General features: G+C 40.1%; 1 protein-coding gene across 1 annotated transcript; it reads left to right on the top strand.

Annotated features, from left to right (window-relative positions):
- The first annotated feature begins 3,609 nt into the window (after positions 1-3,609).
- Positions 3,610-18,207, top strand: LOC103476794 (bifunctional 3'-phosphoadenosine 5'-phosphosulfate synthase 2). Its single transcript, XM_008429383.2, has 12 exons — positions 3,610-3,841; positions 5,652-5,766; positions 5,851-6,086; positions 6,726-6,864; positions 6,980-7,098; positions 13,328-13,441; positions 13,618-13,729; positions 14,263-14,468; positions 14,891-15,026; positions 16,304-16,572; positions 16,664-16,893; positions 17,414-18,207. The coding sequence occupies exons 1-12, from the start codon at positions 3,815-3,817 to the stop codon at positions 17,553-17,555; spliced, it is 1,845 nt and encodes a 614-aa protein (XP_008427605.1). The 5' UTR covers positions 3,610-3,814; the 3' UTR covers positions 17,556-18,207.
- Positions 18,208-20,760: the final 2,553 nt, after the last annotated feature.

The following is a 20,760-nucleotide window of genomic DNA, read 5'->3' as shown; positions in this document are numbered from 1 at the left end:
ATATGTGGAAAAAAAGAATTGTCTGAGAAGCGAACAGCAACGATTACCATCAAGCAGTGACATGCAATGAGTCTTTAACATTGCTATGTTAGCATTTTGGCTAGTTCTTCTCAGCAAAACTATTTTCTGTCACACTGATGAGATTTGAGATGTGAACGGCCTGTTTAAGGTCATGTCACACACAGTTAAATGCTCAAGCACTTTTTTGCGGAGGATCAATAAATAACTTATTGGTGTTTTACCATCACCACCACGTATGAAGGGCTTTAGCCTTTGAGTTGCACCACAGCAGCAACTGAAACATCCAGGAGAATAATTTCAGCTTGTTTTTATGAGTATAAAGGAGGCTGGTATCGCGCCTGATCTAAATCTATTTATTTATGTCATCACATGGACTTATATAAAGTTTTATACATTTTCTTTTCATATATTTATTATTGTTTTTCTTCTTTAGATATTAGGTTGACTTAGAATGATTCCAAATAATGTACAGGAATAACCTGGTGCTGTTACAYGTCAATCATCTGGGGGGGCCACTAGGGGGGCCAATCAGATGACAGGGGGGGCACTGGCCCCCCCTCTGGCTCCGCCACTGGCAGCGATACTACAGCTGGGTTGATGTAAACCTCCATACAGGTCAGCGTGGGTCCAGTTTGAGTGAAGCGAGGCGCGTGGGATCTGTGCTGAGGTAAACTCAATCCAGCTGCGGCAACGCGCAGAGGCGCCAGCTTTAAATGCATAAACTATAAACCTATTTTATCTTGTAGGACTAAATCTGCTCCGCCAGTGAAGCGTTCAGAGCAACAGAGACAAATAAAAACAGATGACGGAAAACGTTGAATGTATCGTTTCTGCTTCAGCTCGGAGTAGCGGTTTAAGCAGAGAGGTAATGAAATACAACAGACACTGACAGGCCTCTGCGTCTGCCTTTCTCTGAAGAACTACTGAGCGGGAGGAGACAGCCAGGTGAGGAGAAACTGTAATTATCTATCGATTCAGTATTTTTTATCATACAGACATTAGGCTGTTGTTGTTGTGCTATTAGCCAGCTGCTAGCTTTAGCAGCTAGCTAACGACTTTGCTAGCAAAGCAAGATAACTAAAAACTTCTCCCCTGTATCTTTAATGATATCAGTCATTCTTTAGTATTTATTATATTTATTATGCAATAAGGGCACATCGCCCGTCCAAAACCGATCATCGCCATAATGGATATATGTCCGATCTTCTAACTTCTTTTGCTTCATAATGTACATTTCATTTATTCCAGCGTTAAGTAAATGAATCTTGAAGGAGAATAACACTTAAATAAAAGTCCATATTCATTGAGAATTAAAAATAACCATTACCATGATAGATATAAACTGCGTAATTAAGGAAGGGGGAAAAAAAACTCCAGTTTAGGGTTCGCAGAGTATGAAGTTACATTTTTCCCCCAATTATTCAATGGGGGGAAAAAATCTAATCTCAGTTAAGTAAAATAAAATTGTAATAAAAACTTTTGGAATTGTAATGATTTCTTTTTTAAAAACAAGTCGTTTTGTTTACAAAACTTTTTTTTAAATAACAAATTGTTGTCTTGTGAAGTTAAAAAGTTATTTGCCAAACAAACTTATTTGCACACATCAGAAATCTTTTGTTGTGATTTTAGGCCCTGCTCACGACATTATGTGAGAACCACAAGCAAAACTTTGAGTCTCAAACAAAAACTTAGAATGGCAAGAAAAGATTTCTGACAAGCGCAAATAAGTTTGTTTTGCAAAAAAAAAATTCACTTCATGAGACAAATGTGTGATTTAAATGTGTTAAAAAAGTTTTTCTTTTTAAGCAAAACTCAGTAGGCTTTTCTCATGGTGGCATGCATTAACAATTCAATGTTTGCTTTTGTGTGTTTTTTTCTTCTTCTGCGGTTCCACATTAAAGTTTGATGCAGCTCTGCTTTCCTGAATGGACCATCTTCATCTCCACTGCAGCAAACAGGCAACTCTGTTTTATAGATTACGGTACACTAAAAGGTTGCATTGTGCCCTTGTTTATATTTTTAATAGTGTAATTCTGTAAAGACAAAATATGTCTGGTGGTCCAGCTCTGATTTATATATCTTGCTAAATTGTGGATTTGAATATTGCAATACTTTTCTATAACAAAATAGACCTGGAGAAAGAAATTACTAATAAAATATCTTGCATAGGCATAGTGTTATGCTCTGTATGGAGATGTTCGTTAGCTTTGATTGTATATGTCACATTTTTGTAATTTATCATTGTTTATTAAACTCTGAAATCTGAGTGGCTTTGTAATTCTGTCCTAAAATACGGTTAGATGTGTCCTTTTTTTGTTGTTGAGCACCTGCCCCTTTAGTGGTCTCTGCGTGGCCCTGCCAACATGCAGAAGCCTTATCTGACTGTTCAGATGTGATATTCAATTGACCTGTTATGACTCAAGTTTTGGGTGTTCACCCCCCTCTGCTGCTGCTGCATCGTTGTGGTAAACCTGGAGCGGCAGAGATATCTGGGGCTTATATGTGTATGTTTACTGGTTTAAAAAAAAACTTTGGGGTTGTGGTTTATAGTCCAGTGCGGCTCATAGTTGGGAAAATACGGACTATAATCCTTCTTGGATTTTATTTTCTGTGAAGAACCCAGAGAGGGTTATTTGGTTATTATTTATTTCATTAATAGTGTTATTTATTTCCTGACTTGTTCTGTGAAGAACCCAGAGAATGTTATTTGATTGTGCTTTCTGGAAAACAATATATTTTTACATCTAGGCACTCCTCCAATCGTCACACTTTTCTGTTACAAACTGACTCCGGCCCCCCAGCAGAGAAAGAAAAAGTTATGTGGCCCTCACAGGAAAAAGTTTGGGGACCCCCTGATTTAGACCCCTCAGGTCATCAGAGAACTCATAGTGTTTTCTACTCCAGAACTGAACCAGGTGGGGCAGAACTAAATTTCTATCCCCATCAGCTCTTCAACAAACTCCCAAAAACCTCGGATGTGCAGAATCTATTGCTTCAAATTAGGACGGGAAACATAAAGAGCAGCTTTCTGTTAAATAAAAAGACTACTGACCTGCTTGCTGAACACTGATGAGTGAATAAAGTGTGAGATTGAAGATGGATTTGAAATCTAACTGAAAACTAAATATTGATTTGAATTTGCATTTGAACGTTTTGACAGATCTATTTTTAAGCAAACCCTAGAGGGCTTTATTTTAATTCTGTTATTTGATACCAATTAAACATGCACATGGTTATCCATTTCAGATTAGTCAATCTGTCAGACGTGAAAAAGTAAAGGGTTTTAGAACATCTCGGTTAAAGTATGACCAGAACATTCCCTTCCTTTTACAGGGGTTAGTTTATTCTTTAATTCATAAAGAATAACTTCACAAAGTTAAGAAAGTTAATAACTTCACTTTGTGTGAACGACCTGTTAACTACAACTTAACAGGGCGCTCGTGAGCCTACTGTTTGAGCACGGAAACAGGTCGTAAATTTCACAATCCAGCTGAACAAGCAGCACCGTGTCAAATCACGGCACTTTTCTCCGCCTTTACATGAGCTCTTTCCTGCTGCCCATTATGCAAATATATTAGACGTCGGAGCATGAGGGAGGTACCAAGGGCCGGGCCAGTCGATTGCTACGTGTCTTGAAAGCGGTTTTTAAAAAACCTCCTCCGGTTTAAAGGCAGCCGTAAAAAGTTTCGTGGTAAGAACTTTGCAAAGTGCCCGACCATCCAGGCCCAGCGGCTGTCTGTCTGCGCGTGAAGCGGTTCGAGCCCGGTGTCCAGCTGTACGTCGGTGGTGCGAAATGTCCAGTGTGAAAAAGCTTCGTACTGTGAGTAGACATGCAGATGACGGCGAGAGAAAAATCTGTGTAAATGCGATTTATTTCCATGGAAACCAGGATAAATGTTTCGTCCCAGGGTTGAATAAGTCTTGTAAAGACGCCCAGCACTCATAAAATATATGCGTCAAGTAACTTCTTCGCAGACTGACCATCGGAAATGCCCTCCTTTCCCGGTGCTCTGTCTGCATTCTGTCTGATCATCGCAAAGGATAGGCTGTTTGCAAATGTTCTTTGTGTTGTTTTGCCTCACAGTAACACTTTGTTGGTCATTTAAAGGTTTTCTTCTCCTTTAAAGCAGCTTTCGCTCTCTATGCGCCTTCACTGTATACCCAGGTGTGATGGCCACAGCCTTGCCTTTGACTGTGAATAGGCCAGTTGTAGTAGGAACGTATCCATGTCAGTCTGGCCCACCGCTGACATTGGGTGTTTTGTGAAGGGAGAGAAAGAAGCCACTGTGGAACTGAGCACAGGAATGTTGCCGGCTTCGAGAACATGCCTTTATGTTGAGATTTTAGTCGGAAAAGCATGCAGATGCAACTGAAGCATGCTGATGCACCATATGCATTCACAGATCTTCAATATACTGCTGGGATGACTTTTCTTCCAAAACGTTATCTGACACAGACATTTAATCTATTGGAGCTTGTTTTTGCTGTACTTTATGTAACTGACTGAGTCACTTCTCGTGGGAAATTGTGACACATTTGGTTTCTGAATCATTAACGGACAGAAACTTGAACGGGGTCATTTTCACAGTTTTCTCAACAAAAACCAACAAAATCTAAATTTGCAAAATGAATAAGAAAGACCAAACTGATGGGATAATTGTGTAAACATGTTTGTATTTATCTTCATATCCTCATCTGGGCTTCATGCCTTGAACTCTGACTATGACTGTTTTAAATAATTTGCTACGGAAGCCTAGAAAGACAACTGGGGGGGGGGGGCAAGCCTAAGAACCCATCTTCTTAATTTCACCCAATAAAATATACTTTTTTCATTATGTACTTTTTTCATTATGTACTGTGTAAGTGAGACAGATAATGACTAGTTACTGCAGGGATTAAGAGTAATTAAAAGGTAATAATACTGATATCAGCATTATGAAAAAGCTTCCCTTTTCCTCTAATAGAAAGTATGTGTGACGTGTCAGATAAATGGACTTTCAGAGTCAGTTTTGTGTTTGTATGTGAAAGGAGACTCTGTTAGGAAATCTCCTCAGAAGAGCAGTGCGGTCCTGTTAGGGAAGAGCAGGATAGAGTATGGTAGACTGTTTGAGCCCTGGGTGTACGGGCTGTACTTAGGAAAGGAGGGAGACTTGGTGCTCAGCCTGACTGTGTGGGCACGAGCCATGCCACATCATCTCTGGGCAGAAAGCAGCACACTGGTTACATTGTATCATCAGTCTCAGTTTTCTCCCTCCATCCTGTCTGCTTTTAGCTTTTCCTCCTTACGCCACCCATCGAGAAGACGGAACAACTTTATGTATTCAAACTTTAAGACTGCCAATTATTATCTTCCAGTTGAGCATATAAAATCAATCTCTCTGCGATCATTCAGCTTTGTCATTGGGCATGGATGATCACTGGTAAACCCTGGTAAACCCTGGTAAACCGGTACTTCCATGTAGATAAATACTGCAATGGGATTGATTGGCATTAAATCTGGGAACAAATGCTGTCTGACTGAGTCCTTTTCATTTTTCTCGCAGCGCGTTTATGTCCTAATGTAATGTTGAAAAGTTCCTATCCACCAAACCAAATTAAACTTCCTCTTTGTGTCTGGTTTTCAATTTTAGGACCTCACAAGGTCAACCAATGTGGTCTACCAGGCTCACCACGTCAGTCGGAACAAGAGGGGGCAGGTTGTGGGCACTCGGGGGGGCTTCAGAGGCTGTACCATCTGGCTCACAGGTTCATTGATGTGTAGACTTCCCTTTTGGTCTACATTTTTCTCTTTTTCTTTAAATCAACGTGCATTCTGTTAATCCCCATCAGGTTTGTCTGGCGCTGGCAAGACGACTCTTAGTTTTGCCTTGGAAGAGTACCTAGTATCCCACGCCATTCCATGCTATTCACTGGACGGGGACAACATTCGCCACGGCCTAAACAAGAACCTAGGCTTTTCTGATGAGGACCGGGAGGAAAACATTCGACGTGTGGCTGAAGTGGCAAAACTTTTTGCAGACGCTGGTCTTGTTTGCATTACCAGTTTCATCTCACCTTTCACCAAGGTCAGAGAACATTTTGCAACGATATCACATGCTGAACACATTATCTCACCTGTAGATTTATTCTAAACTTAAAGTTTGATGAAAGAGAAAGGGCGAACCCGGTACACATTGTGATCTCAATACATAATACAGTCCATACTTCCCTGAGAGGTCACCTTTTTAAGTGAAGTCAAGTCAATTTATTAATAAAGCACATTTAAAAACAAAAAGAACTTACCAAAGTGCTGGTAAGTTCCAGAACTCACCCTTCCAGTACTAAGATCTAGGCAAAGTACCTCGTTATATAAGTCCCAACATATAAACCTAATTTCCTGAAAGTAGTCAGGAAGGTCCAGAAGTGGAAAACTCTAGGCTTTGGGGAAGTATTCCATGGAGACCGTTTAATAAAATTTTGACAACATTTATTTGAAAATTCCAGAAGTTATTTCTTTAAGTTTTGTGAAAGTGACAGTAGAGTAAAAGATAAATTCTGGAAAGCATCTTCTTTCTGGCAGGATACAGACCGACAACATTAAAAAACCATTTCAACAATTGCTCTGCACATGCATGTTCTGGCTACTAGCTACTGAATAAACTTTTGTGACTGGGTGTAATTAGAGGCTACATGTTAATAAATCCTGATGCTCTTTGCATCCACAGGACCGTAATGAGGCGAGGAAGGTTCATGAGGGTGCCGGGCTAAAGTTTTTAGAAGTCTTTGTCCATGCTTCTCTTGAAGTGTGCGAGAGTCGGGATGTGAAAGGGCTTTACAAGAAGGCCCGTGCTGGAGAGATTAAAGGTCTGTTTAGCAATACTTTCTGCCGGTGTTAGCCTTACAATATGTCTTTTACAGCTAATACCCACAACCGTGTTTACTTAAACTACCATTTCTGTGGTTTGACATATTTTCCAAGGTTTCACTGGGATTGATTCAGAGTACGAACGACCAGAGTCACCAGAGCTTGTTCTGAAAACTGGAGAGCTGACTGTGAACGAGTGCATTCATCAGCTGCTGGAGCTGCTCCAGGATCAGGTAGGTGGGAGAAGTAAGAATCTTGAGCACTCACCTTCGGATAGCGTACGGTACTCCTTCAGGATCAGCTTACAATTTCATCCTCCAAAAAAGCTACTGTAAGCATACATTGTTCCCAGATGGGACGTGGCCAAGGAACCACCATAAGTACATTGAAGAACAATGTATTACCCAGTTTAAACAGCTGTTTGTGGATGACACAAAGCAAATTAAATATAACCAAGGAGGGGCTACTGTATGTTAGGCACGTGTGAAAAATAAAGAATTAAAAAATTCGAGGCATGAAGACACTCATGACGACACCAGAAGATTGCCGTTTGTAAGTTTAAAACCAAGGACGAGAACTTTGTGATAACCTTTTTATAATGCTTGTTTGTCAAAACATTGAAAAGGGAAAACGAGTGGCTGGGTATTTGAGTTACAAACAGTGGATATGTGGAATGAATACAAGGTGTGGCAAGTATACAGGGAGACAAAGACTCATTATTTATCTCAACAAACAAGCCAGATCTTATGGCTTATTAGTTTTTCAGTGTTGACTAAGACATTCCTCAAATGCAAAGTACATTATATGTTTATCTTGTGAAAGCCTTGCCTATGTAGTGTTCGCTTTCAAGCAACTTGCCTGGCCTACATTTGGGAATGAGCTAATTAGGCAGTATTTCATTAGGATTTCTGAAGTTGGTTTTGTACTCATTTTGAGTTCACTGCTTAGCCATTTGTAGTGAAGTCCTTTATTTTGTTTTTAAGCAACATAACTTTAAGAATCATTCAGATATGAAAAAGGCAAAACGCTCAAACACAGAAGCCCTGTTGTGATGACGCATCAAATAGGTTTTAGATCTGATATTAGGTCAAGAGCAGCTTGTCACTATTTCACAACACAATTTCTTGGTTGACTCTAAAAAATTACAAACATAAAATAATTTGACTTACCGGTATATAAAATGGTATTTTTAGTTTAGCATCAATTCAAAACTCTGAAGCAGATGCCTACTTTATCTCTGTTAGCAGCTAATGACTAGCCAGTCACTGCATTCTGATGCTGTCTAACAAAAAATGTTAGAAGCCCTGAGAGTTTTTTTTTTCCTATGGTTATGTAACAGACCAGACCATTGTTAGACAGGTCAAAGTCAAGTCTTCATTAGTCAATCTCAACACAACAGGCCAACTCAAGAACTACTTCTTTTGGTATTTCAAAATAAGAGTGTCAAACATGGATATAGTGTTCCAAGCCAGATATAGAAGTGTCACCTTTATATAAGTCATAAACCTACTGGATAGAGCTTTGGAGGATAGGCTTAGCTATGAGTTTGAAATATTTTGCTATTTTAATGCAAGATTTTTTTTAGCTCTTGTCTGTTTTATTGATTCATTAGCTTAAAATCTTTTTATATGAAATCCATTGAAGCATTTTGCATGTCTCAGGTTGGGTGTCAAGACAATCTGCCCCCCCACCCCCCTATTTGCTGGAGATATTTGGGGCTTAAATGATTTGCTTTCTTTCACTTCCTTCATTTTTAAGCTCATTTCATGTCATCAAGTTGAATGGCAAAACAAAAAGGAGTAGAAGAACAACCAAAGTTAAAAGAAAACAACCTTGCAAGACTTGACTTTAGGAAAATAATTGTTATTCAAGACCAGCCTGAAAGATTACAGGAAATCCTTGCTCCTCGAAACCAAAACATAAACAAATGTTTGATTTTAATCTTTTCCACAAGTTTGTATGTCTGTGTAGAACATTTTTGCACAGACGGTCTTGCAGGAATTGTTCCTAATTTAAATACTTGCAAGACAAGAAAATAGATCTGGACATAACAATATGATCCTGCAAGAGTGTTGGTGTTGTAGCACATTGGTTTACGTTTGTTACATGGACACTCCGAGAAGCCAAATATGTAAAAGACAACGTGGATGTTTCTTTAATTTGTCAAGTGCTGATTTTTATTTCTTAGAAGTAGGGAAACTTGCATGCATGAACGCATTACAAGTACATGTGCTTGAATTATTACTGTCAACCCTCATTCTCCTTCCTAACCCCCAGCTTTGCTGGTTGATGGGTTACTGATAAAGTAAATATGTAAACACGAGAGACTCTTAGAGCCATATCTGTCAGGAGCTGGGTTTATGACAGTGTCTCTCCCCATTGGCTCTCTGCTGGGAGCGGCCTGGAGCAGAGCTGCACATCTGCAGCTCATTGGGATCATCAGCCAGAGAGGATTTAAGGAGCTGCCAGACCTCTCCTCTCCGCTGGATGATTACTCCCTCACGGTTTAAGCCTGACCCCAAACCCCAAACCCGTAATCCCACCTGCAACTCTGTACCTTAGTTCCTGTCGGAGACACTTACCCAGAATCTCCAAATTGGTTGCCCGGATCCATCCGGCTCCTTACCCGCTCCCGTTGAGAAGCATTCCAGGAGACGAAAGCTAATTTCTCCTGCTGTCCTATCAGACATTCTGTCCACCTCTCGCACAGTCATTGACCCGTCTCTCCGCTTCCAGACCAACCCCGGACCCGATCGAAAGGATCACCTGTAAGACACCTGTGATTGGATTTTGTAAATACATTCTTAACTTACTGTTGCTTCCTGGGTCTGATTCTGCATGTGGGTCAGAAGCCTACCCTTGAACATGACAATATCACTGAGATGGGAGTTAATTTTCTGCTGAGTCACTGTGATTTTTTTTTTCTTTTTGCTGTGATAAGTATACACAGAAATTTATACGTAGTGTAGAAATTTGCTATGTAGCTTTATGGGGAAAAATGTCTGCCTCAACTCTAAAACCTGACAGAAACAGAAGAATGGTCCTTATATTTTATACTTATAAATATGAGTCATGTCTGACTTCTCAGACTTGAGTAATCAGGTGTCAGTGAACAATAATGCAACTCAAGGGTTGTACACTCGATAGGCACATTAACTCCTTGATTGACACATATCCTATTGGGTGCGTTCCCGCAGCACCCTATGGGTGCGTGCATAGGGTGCGTTCACACCCTATGCAGTTCACCCATAGGGGTGCGTTCACACTTCACACTGCACCCATAGTTCACACTGCAGCCTGAAGTGACCCAATTACGATTTTTTGGCAATTCCGAATTTTTTTGCCGGGGCTGTTTACACTGCCAGTAAATGCGACCTGTATGCGTTCTGCAGTGTGAACGGGCAAACAACCTGAAAGTGTCCCTCGTGCGCAGTAGAGGGCGCAATAGCGTCAGCGTTCTCAATGTTCTGCCAACCGGCATAAAAAGAAGAAGTGCTCAGTGTTTGCGGAAGTAAACATGGAGGCTAACGGTGGAGCTTAGCTTGCATATTTGAAGTTGTTGTCCGGCCGGAGCAACATATTGACAACTTAATCCTCATTATAGTCCGTCATTGTTGTTTTTCTTCCCGCTTGCGCGTATCAGGACGCAGGATAGTGAGATTTGTTTAGAATCAGTGATGTTCAGTTCGGATGAAGGCGACCTGGACGTTAGGTCGCATTTGAATCGGATATGGGTCACATTCGAAAAAGAATCCGACCTGTGCTGTTCACACTGCCATGAAAAGATCGGATACAGGTCGCATTACGTCAAAAAAAAAAAAATCGGAATTGGGTCACTTTAGGCTGCAGTGTGAACGCACCCTAGTGGATCTACCAGTTGTGCAGCTAACACCAGTTCTGCTGTTTAGTCTTTTGAACTATATCCCCACAGTTCACATTCACCTGAGAAACATTTTTTATTCCCTTTTTTTGCTATAGAATTCTTGATAAGTGTACAGCGGAAACACTAGAAGAATAAAATAGAGTAAAGTGATTTAAGATTTCATACTGAAAGTAGTAAAACGTCAAACTGTCCTTCAATAAGACACCCCACATATCAATGGCAGCTGTCCTCTGTCTAATTATGGCGAGATTTAAAAAGGAAGCAGCAACCTTATAATATCTAGTAAGGTTTTTACTATCAAATAAATTTGGTTGGCAAATATGTATAAATATTATTTGTCAATCTAAAACTTTACAACCAATGTTGTAAAGTCATGATTACACTGCAGAGAGCTTTCTGGTAATGCACTGATCCACACAATCCAAACTGATGATAGTGCCAAGTCTGAACGGACCCTGTGATGGACCGAGCAGTAAAAAGGACAGTCAGTTACAGGTCGAAGTTAAAAAATCACAAACTTGGGTAAATAATAGAAAATGGGCCCTTAAAAGAGGTCAAAGTAGCCAAACTCTTCTCAAACTGACAAAAAATAAATAAAACAAACCTTCCTATTTAAATGAGACAAAGTGAAATACTGGCTGATTAGGCCAGACAAAAGACACAAAAAAATCTAACTGAAACTAACATAAGAAAATCCCATTCTCCCCTCCTTGATGCTGAGTTGTGCTATGAACCAAGCTGCAGTCTGCATAGGCTTGCTCCTCTTCTTCTCCACCTCTTTGTTCCCCTGAAGGACTGGAACAACCAGGACTGAGGTAGCTCAAACAAACAAAGATTAAATCAAGTAAAAACATACAACAGTGTAAGATAATCGTGCGCACTTATTCTAGAATACAATGTTATATGATGTGTAGACTTCTAAACGAAAACTACTCTATTGCTCTGTATGTTAAATCTGATATCTAAAGAAACAAATAAGTGTGGTGAAATTTTACTGGGAACTATTGTAGTGGTGTGAGTGAACGTTACCACATTGGTGTGGCTGTAACTGCAGCCATCACAGACCCCTAGAGATTCATATGCTGACTAGTTTCTATTCATATTTGCTTGATTCATCAAGAAAATATTTTACTTCAAATATTTGGCAGTACCTCAGGCAAGAAGTGTCAGACTTGGTATGTCCCAGTTCATTCTAGTTCTTCTGGTAGCGAGCAATTATCTTAATAATATCACTTCTAAACAGTCGCGTTACTATTCCGGTTCCCCGAGTTAAACTGAAAGATATTTAGTTGGGTAACAACTGCACTGCAGCTACCTACCTACCCCCGTTCACCTGGTGGCTGCCAGGGAGGCTGACGGTCCTTCGCTTGGTCTTTGCTGTTGCTAGGATCCAGGAGAAATGGATCTTATGGACTGAGATCTCCAGTGTTTTTCCTGGTATCTGTTGGAGCCACTTCTCCAGAGTGGGGGTCACTTCTCAGTGCTCAGTGCTACGATGATTTTGGACGCTACTATTACTTTCACCTGGAACGTTCTCTGTAGTTCTTCCCTGACCCCCCTTTCACAAAAGACCTGAAGATATCAGTATTCCTGCCTGTGTTTTGTGAAAGGGAATAACAGATTAGAGAGACCCAACCAGGGATGAGGAGAGAGATGGCAAATAGACCCTAATTTTACAAATTAGCTGGAGTCCCAATAACTGTTGAAGGATCTGTATTGCTGCAAGTGAACACAAAAAAAGGGATGGAAAGCAGCTATCCAAATTAAAGAAATAACAACATGCTCATTTAAGCATGTTTTGTAACATTTTATAGTTGGAAGATTTATCTGCCATATTGAACTAACCAGATAAAATATCATATTCTCTTTAAATTGCAAAACCTGCTGGAGCAAACCCTGTGCACTGAACTTTAGCCTTTTTTTTAAAGCTGAAAATGATGTCAGCAAAAAGTCAGGTTGTGTTTATGGAAGCTATAAGCTGGGTGTTGTCAGCAGTGAGCGAGAGGTAGCGAGATTTGCCTCTGTCAGAGGTAATCAGATATTGGAACCAGTCGTTAACTCAATACCAGCGGAAAGCTTGAGGAAGGAGTGATGTTTGCTAATGTTTTAAAACTGAACAGGATGTTAAGCAACTATGAAACTACAAGTCTACAATTGTCATTAATATTACATTATTAATGTAGCAGGCTTTCGAAGTGTGATAAGAATTCAGATAACATGTACAAGACGGTTTAGTAGTAGGAAAGAGATAAGATTAAAAAAAATGACACTGGGCATTTCATTACACATTTTCTTTAGCTTGGTGTGCGTGCCTGTTGGTCTGATGAGCTGAAATAAATTTAAAGCAAATATTTAATGGAGAGAAAGGAGATTAGACAGAAGTCACGTTAGCTCTTCTTGAGAACTCGTCTTTATGATCAAGAGATAAGTATGCCGCAGCGTACGCTGAATGTGCATTTCATGAGATCTTCTTGAAAATACAAAAATCCCCTGATGTTCTTACAACTGTTTCAAGTGATGAAAAGCGCAAACTTTTGCTGATTCACAATTCTCCTTCTTTCTCCCTGCACGGTCTGCAGAACATTGTACCAAGCGAGATCATAGAGGAGGTGAATGAGCTCTTTGTCCCGGAAAACAAGTTGCATCTTGCCATCTCCGACGCAAGCACTCTGCCCGCCATCAGCATCACCAAGGTGGTTATCTATGGTGCTTAGGCTTTTTTTTTGTTGTTGTTGTCAACTGAATTTTATCAGTAGCTGCTTTCCTCCAGGGTGCCCTCAAGATATTTTGGAGAATGAGTGAACATGTTTTCTCAGCAGACTGTTTGGGGTTTGGGTCTTTGAGTAACGCTGATGTTCTCCATCCTCAGCTGGATCTACAGTGGGTGCAGGTCTTAGCTGAAGGCTGGGCAAGTCCTCTAAAGGGCTTCATGAGGGAAAGAGAGTTCCTCCAGGTCCTGCACTTTGGCAACCTGCTGGATGGTGAGAGATAACCATGCCGACAATCTTCTTAATGTTCACTATCTCTAACGCAGCCCTCAGTCATGCATGTCCACATGTACATACGAAAACATTGGCAGTCGGTTCTGAAACACTAAGTAGCCAAAAATATAAGTAGGCTACAATATAAATTATTACATAAATAGAAATGTGTTTTTTTTCTATGTATGTTTCCTCATAATGTGTAGCACTGTAAGGAACAGAGTCTAATTCTTCCTCATAACTATCAACGGTTTCCTTAACAAAAATCCACATTTCCATTAAGCTGTTCTCAACTTAACTCTGTTACGCCCAGAATAGTTCCACATTCATCCAAAATTGGGTACAGGTGACTCTTCGTCTTGAGCATTTGTTTTTTATTTTGTTTTGATAGGTTTCTATATTTATCCCCATTGCTTCTAACACACCTCCAAGGCCACTACACTTTATTTAATTTAGGGGATTCAAAGAGGCCGAGAATAGGTTATTATGTAGCTGACCTGTTCTTTTTTGATTATTTTTCTTCTTTGTTTCAGGTGGCGCCATCAACATGTCGGTTCCCATCGTGCTGCCTGTGAGCGCTGAGACCAAGCAGGAGCTGGACGGCTGTGTAGCCGTAGCTCTGGAGTACCAGGGCTCCCGTGTGGCTATCCTGAGGAATCCTGAGTTCTACGCACATCGCAAGGAGGAACGCTGTGCCAGACAGTGGGGAACCACGTGTCCGCAGCACCCTTACATTAAGGTGATCAGAAAGCAGTCACCTTAAAAGGGGGGAAAAAAATACAAATATCCAAAACAACCTGGCCCTATTGGAAAGATGATTGCCTATTAAACCTAAACTGGTTCTGCAACACTTGAAATTACGATGCAAGCCTTTTTTTAATTCAGACATAATTTAAAGAGTTTTTGCTCATGAAAAACCTGTTAAAGTTCATGCCACACATTCCAGTTATTTTTAACTCTGGAGTTTGATAGGATCACGCCAAAGTTTTTATCTGTTTTTGGGAGCAGGATGTATTATTCAAATATGATGATCAGGAACATTTTAGAGGAGACAAAGGCCTTTTCCTATTCAAAGTCCCAGTGTCAAACTGGGAGACCTTCTCCTAGTGAGGGGTTAGTGGTTCTGCTGTGCTTTACTTTGAATCTGTTTTCGTTGTGCAGATGGTTATGGAAGGAGGCGACTGGCTAGTGGGCGGCGACCTGGAGGTGTTGGAGCGGATCAAATGGAACGATGGACTGGATCAGTACCGTCTGACTCCCAAGGAGCTCAAGCAGAAGTTCAAAGACATGCAAGCAGGTTGGAAAGTCTGAATTATTGTTCTGGAGGATAATTCATGTAAGCAATCCAGTACCGACAAAGTCTAAGCTCACAACTGAGTGTAGATGACCGGAAGATGTACTTAGTGTATACTTGAAAAATTTCCACAACTAAACAAAACACTTTGTTGCGTTTGACACAGAATAATATTGACACTGTCAAGGATTTTCCTATTTCTTTCCAGTGCAAACGTGATATGACTAAGACTAAGAGTCTTTTTTTTCTAATACTGTATACTCTTCAGAATTGGAAAAACCAAAGAACATGCTTTTCAAGTAAAGAGAGTTAGGAAATGGACACAAGAAAGTTATCAGACTTGCCCATGTGTAATAAGTAGAACGCATGCAAGATGATAAGGGTGGCTGGAAAACTCTCCAAAGCTCCTTGTTAAAGAAGGTATCAAAACCGGGCATCTTAGGGTCATTAAGGTTTATTTTCAGGTTTTTGGACACGCCGATACCAGACAGGCCAATAAATTTCGGAGGTTTTGTATCCAACTTCTTTCATTCCTAGAAATCCAAGTTTCTTCCCTCTCCTTTCAGACAAACAATGGAACGGATCAAAAGGGGAAATGGTAAATTTAATCCTGCATGAGGAGCACCTCTGATGCGTGAGGTTCTGCATCACCATAGAGCAACGATGAGATGAATTCTTCAATAACTCTTTGAAGAATTTGAATTAATATGAGTTGCAACAGCATTTAATTTTACCGTTGGGAATCACTGAAGTATTTTGGGGTTGAATTTGAATTCACTGTGGCATGTACTGCTGGCTGAAAACTGTTCAATATTATAATTTATCCAATAATGCAATTGAAAGTATGTTTTTATTGGTCTTGGCTTATATTTCTGTATTTCTTTATATCTCTCCCTTTTTATAAACACCCAACAAAAGATTTAAACCATCAAAGACTCTGGATGGATTCTAACCTTGACGGCGTGTTAAACTGCATCCTTTTACAGCTTTATAAGAGCGAGCAACACGCCACAGTGACAGCGACATTTCTGGAGTTTACTTTATTTAGCTGGATTTGTTTATAGTCATAAAAAGCGGGCCTCTAACCCTAACCGCCATGCAGCGCGAAGCTGAATTTATGACCACAGTCTGTATGACTCATTTAAAAAGCATGATAAGCATGACTGCTGTGACTTTTATTAATAGGCTCAATAATCTTCAAATATATTAACTCCCAGGTTGTGCAGCAATGCTTTAGCGATGCTTAAAATATTTTATTGTTTGCTTGTTTTTTTCCTCAGATGCAATTTTCGCGTTCCAGCTGCGCAACCCAGTGCACAACGGCCACGCCCTCCTCATGCAGGACACCAAGCGGCGTCTCCTCGATCGGGGATACAAAAACCCGGTCCTCCTGCTGCACCCTCTCGGGGGCTGGACCAAAGACGACGACGTGCCTCTGAGCTGGAGGATGAGGCAGCACGCCGCCGTCCTGGAGGAGGGCGTCCTGGACCCGTCCAGCACCATCGTGGCCATCTTCCCCTCGCCCATGATGTACGCTGGACCCACGGAGGTCAGGAGTAACGGTTCAGCCAGAGGTTACATTACCAGTCGCTGGTGAATCCATGTCGGGGCTGAGTTTGTCGCTCTGGATGTCTTTCCAGGTGCAGTGGCACTGCAGGGCCAGGATGATTGCCGGGGCGAACTTTTACATCGTTGGCCGCGACCCAGCCGGCATGCCTCACCCTGTGACGAAGCAGGACATGTATGAGCCCACGCACGGAGGAAAGGTCCTCACCATGGCCCCCGGCCTCACTTCTGTGGAAATCATCCCCTTCAGAGTCGCTGCTTACAACAAGACCAAGAAGGCCATGGACTTCTACAGCCCGGAATGGTGAGCAAAGACAGATTATTTAACTTTATTGAACAGTGCCTCTCAAAACAACTCATACCTCCTTGAACTTTTCTGCGTTTTGTCGCAAAGAGAGCTGAAATTGAATGCATTTAATTGGGATTTTGTTTTAAGAATATATTGACAAATGTAACCTGCAGCTGTATTCAGCTTCCTAAGTCAGTACTTTGTAGAAAAGGTGTCATCACATGCAATCTTTTAAGAGTCATTTTCCCGCAACTGTCGATTCGTGTCTGTCCCAATACTCCTAAACCAAACATGTGGCTCGTTTTCAGGTATTTTAAATCCTTCACATAAAATCTCAACAAATGTACAAAAGCCTGTGGTTGTCAGAAGACAGAATATGGAACTCTTCAGCAGATGTGAATTACGTTGCAGGAAACCGAAAATCCTCGTCTGAAGTCGAGCCAAACCTTCCTTCTGTTTTTATTTCTAATCTAATACTTCTAATTTCTAATGACATAGTTTTTTTTCCCCCCTCTGTTGTTCTTTAATTTCTCAGCCATGCAGATTTCGAGTTCATCTCTGGAACCAAGATGAGGAACCTGGCTCGGAGCGGAGAGAACCCGCCCGACGGCTTCATGGCCCCTAAAGCCTGGAAGGTGTTGGTGGAGTACTACTCTTCTGTTCAGAAGAACAACTGATCACTTCTCAGTCCACGCTCAAATGACAAAGTTTATCCGTATCTGGGGCATAGAAAATTGTACACTCCTTCCTCCTGGGGGTATTATATCTGGGATGGATTTCTATAAACAATTAGGTATTCTTGGTTTTATTTTGATGTTTTAAAGTTAAATGATATTTACATCCCTATGAAAGCACAACAGTTTATAAATCCATTATGTGTTTAAATGCATATTAACTTAAGCTATATATTTTTAATAAATTAAAGGTAACATGAGATTATTTTTTATTCCTTTTTTTTTTTACATAAGTTTAGAAGTATGTACCAAGAACATGAAATTATGTTTCAATATTTACATATCTGAAGGAATTTTTTTAAAAGTAGATTTTAGGTTTGCAACATTAACTATTTAACCAGAGTCTTATCAAGTTATTTGTTATGATCTGAATGTAGTTTTGTCACTGCATACGACGCCTAACTGTCTTAACATGTATGGCTGTTTTTATAATGTGAAAAGTGCCTTTTTCCTGTCATGTCATTCAGAAACTGTAACTTTTCATTTTTGCTGTTAACTGTAGTTTATTTCAGGTTTGTGAGGCATTATGAAGTGGACTTGTGTATTCATGACATCGAATAATAAAACGAAAATGTTTCTGTGAATCACTGACAAATCCCCGATAATGGAACATTTTGTACTTTACTTTACCATGAAGGTAAAGTACATACCTCAGTATTGAATTGTCTGCGTGCTGCGGGTTATGCAACGTGCAATGACGATGACGTTTGTCTGCACAAAGTGCACGCTGTTGGTACAAGACCGAAGTCAATAGCGTTCTAGACCCGCAGGCGTTGCAATGCTGCCATCTGCTGGTGAAGAATGGTGCATGAATAAAACTGTGGAAAGAGCACAGTCAAGTAATATTCAAAACTCACCCAGCACTTTCCTCGCATTAGCTTCGAGATGCAAATGCATGGATTTCTTACTGCGTCTAATTGTTGATAATTGTTGTGAGAGACAGCATTGACTGTAAACGACTTAACTAAATCCTTTATAGCAGATTAAGGAGAGCCACGGACGCCTTAAAAATAAACACTTGCTGCTAGGCAAACTTAAAGGACTGATTATTTTACCAGTCAATTAACTTGCCAGGTAAGCTCATTTCTACGAGACGGGTTTTCCTCTAAGGGGAAAGCTGCTGTCCACTTTAGCAAACTCCTAAACAGCTTTACGTTGGATTTAATCCAGTCAACGCCTTTCACCTGTTAAATTTCATCTGCAATACTTTGTGAACTGGATACAGCACTTCAGAACACCGTGTTTGTAATATAAGTATTTCACATGATGTCCCCAATTTTAGATTATGTTTCATGCTGACCACAAATCACAACACATCTTATCACAACGCACTTTGCGAGGCAAACAGATACAATTAAACTGTTCAAATACTTAAGTTTACATTTAGTATTTGTTACAGTTGCCCTTTAAACGGTATCACCAGTGTCAAAAGTCTCGGGTTGCTTCTCACAAGCAGCTTGGTGGATTTTGGATCCATTCGTACTGGAGCAACTGGTGCCACAAACGTTTCCTGCTTAAACAATTCTCAAACCATAGGAAAAGGCGCAATGCTGCCATCTGCTGGTGAAGGTTGCAAACTCGACCAGCACACTCAGCCGCAACTGAGACAAATGCATGGATGTCTTGTAGAGTCTGCCTTCATTTTTGTTGTTGTTGTGAACAAAACACTGCCTTGACAGATTAAGGAGATTCGCTAAATAAATAAATAAATAAATAAATAAATAAACACTTGCTCCTAGGCAAACAGACTTCACCATTCATTCACCATTTATGAAGTGCCTTCACCATTTATGAATGCACTTCATAAAAGTGCATTTTATGAATGCACTTCATAAAAGTGCACCATTTATGAATGCACTGTGCATTCATAAATGGTGCACTTTTATGAAGTGCACCATTCCTTTCAGTAACAAAACACCCAGACAAAATTATGTTTCCACCCTTGCACCTCACATTTTGGTGATGTTCTTATCTTGCAGGTTTCCTCCCCTTTTTTCCCCCCTCTTTAAATATAACAATGGTCATGATAACAAAACACATCAATCATAGTTTAATGAGCCCACAGGATGTGTCTTCAAGAATTAAGATCACTGTCCTTTGCGCATTAGCAAACTTTATTGTGCATTTGAAACCAACCCAAATTATCTTCCAGACTTGTTGACAGATGTTACACAAGGAAATAGTTTGTTTGATGTGTTAGTTGGCGCTATGTGTAGAGGTGTGGCACCATTGAACTCAAACAATGTGAATTAAAACCGACGACACTGTCATCTGGCCTTTTACCAAATTACTCAAGGTAATCTTTGTGTACTCTTTGAGTTTGAAGAAAGCAATAGCAATTTCTCTTTTAAAGATCGTTTCATATTATCCTGACACATAGCAAATAGAAATAACTTTTGCAATTGTAACTGACGCAAAACAGGAAAATGACAGTCATACTGTGTGTCTTTCTTTGTTGTGAATGTAAATATCTGATATCAACTTTATAATCAAAGTTGAGAGTTGGTAAGAAAGGGTAGCTTTCCAAAGAAGCCAATCTTATTGCGTCATTGGCTTTCCAGCAATCCCGCTTCCTTAGCAACCACGTAGCAACACTGAGCAATTGACAGTATTGAGTAAGATGGCAATAACACTAAATTCAGTTTCAAAAAACATGTTGCTTATTTTCAGACATATTTAAATGAACTGCACAATTATGCGTTAGTTAAGTTTTTACGTGCCATTTTTATAAAAATCAAATATTTTTCAGAGGGGGGTAATCTGATATGATTAGTGCTATTAACACAAGTCCTACCAGGAGGGGTGGTTAATAACAGTAAGTTCTTTTTTAACTGTGTTTTTGTTGCAGTGAAGAGATACATCAATATTCAGAATCAATGCTGAACATGGATGGGTAGGCTTCTTAGAATTAGTCATGATCAAGGAAATTTACTCAGTAATCTGAATGACTCCAGCTGATATCAGAGACAAAAAAAAAATCTTGAGAAAGAAATGTTTAGACATTTCTAATCAGAGATGAGGAAAAGGAAAATGAGAAAAAAAAAATCATATTTTACTATTGTTAGAAAAATTAACATACTTCTTACTTCCAAGGTGATATATTTTCTTATACGTGTGTGTGTGTGTGTGTGTGTGTGTGTGTGTGTGT

The sequence above is a fragment of the Poecilia reticulata genome, linkage group LG15, assembly GCF_000633615.1.
Source record: "Poecilia reticulata strain Guanapo linkage group LG15, Guppy_female_1.0+MT, whole genome shotgun sequence".
Taxonomy (NCBI): domain Eukaryota; kingdom Metazoa; phylum Chordata; class Actinopteri; order Cyprinodontiformes; family Poeciliidae; genus Poecilia; species Poecilia reticulata.
This window is presented reverse-complemented; position numbering and strand designations above follow the sequence as displayed.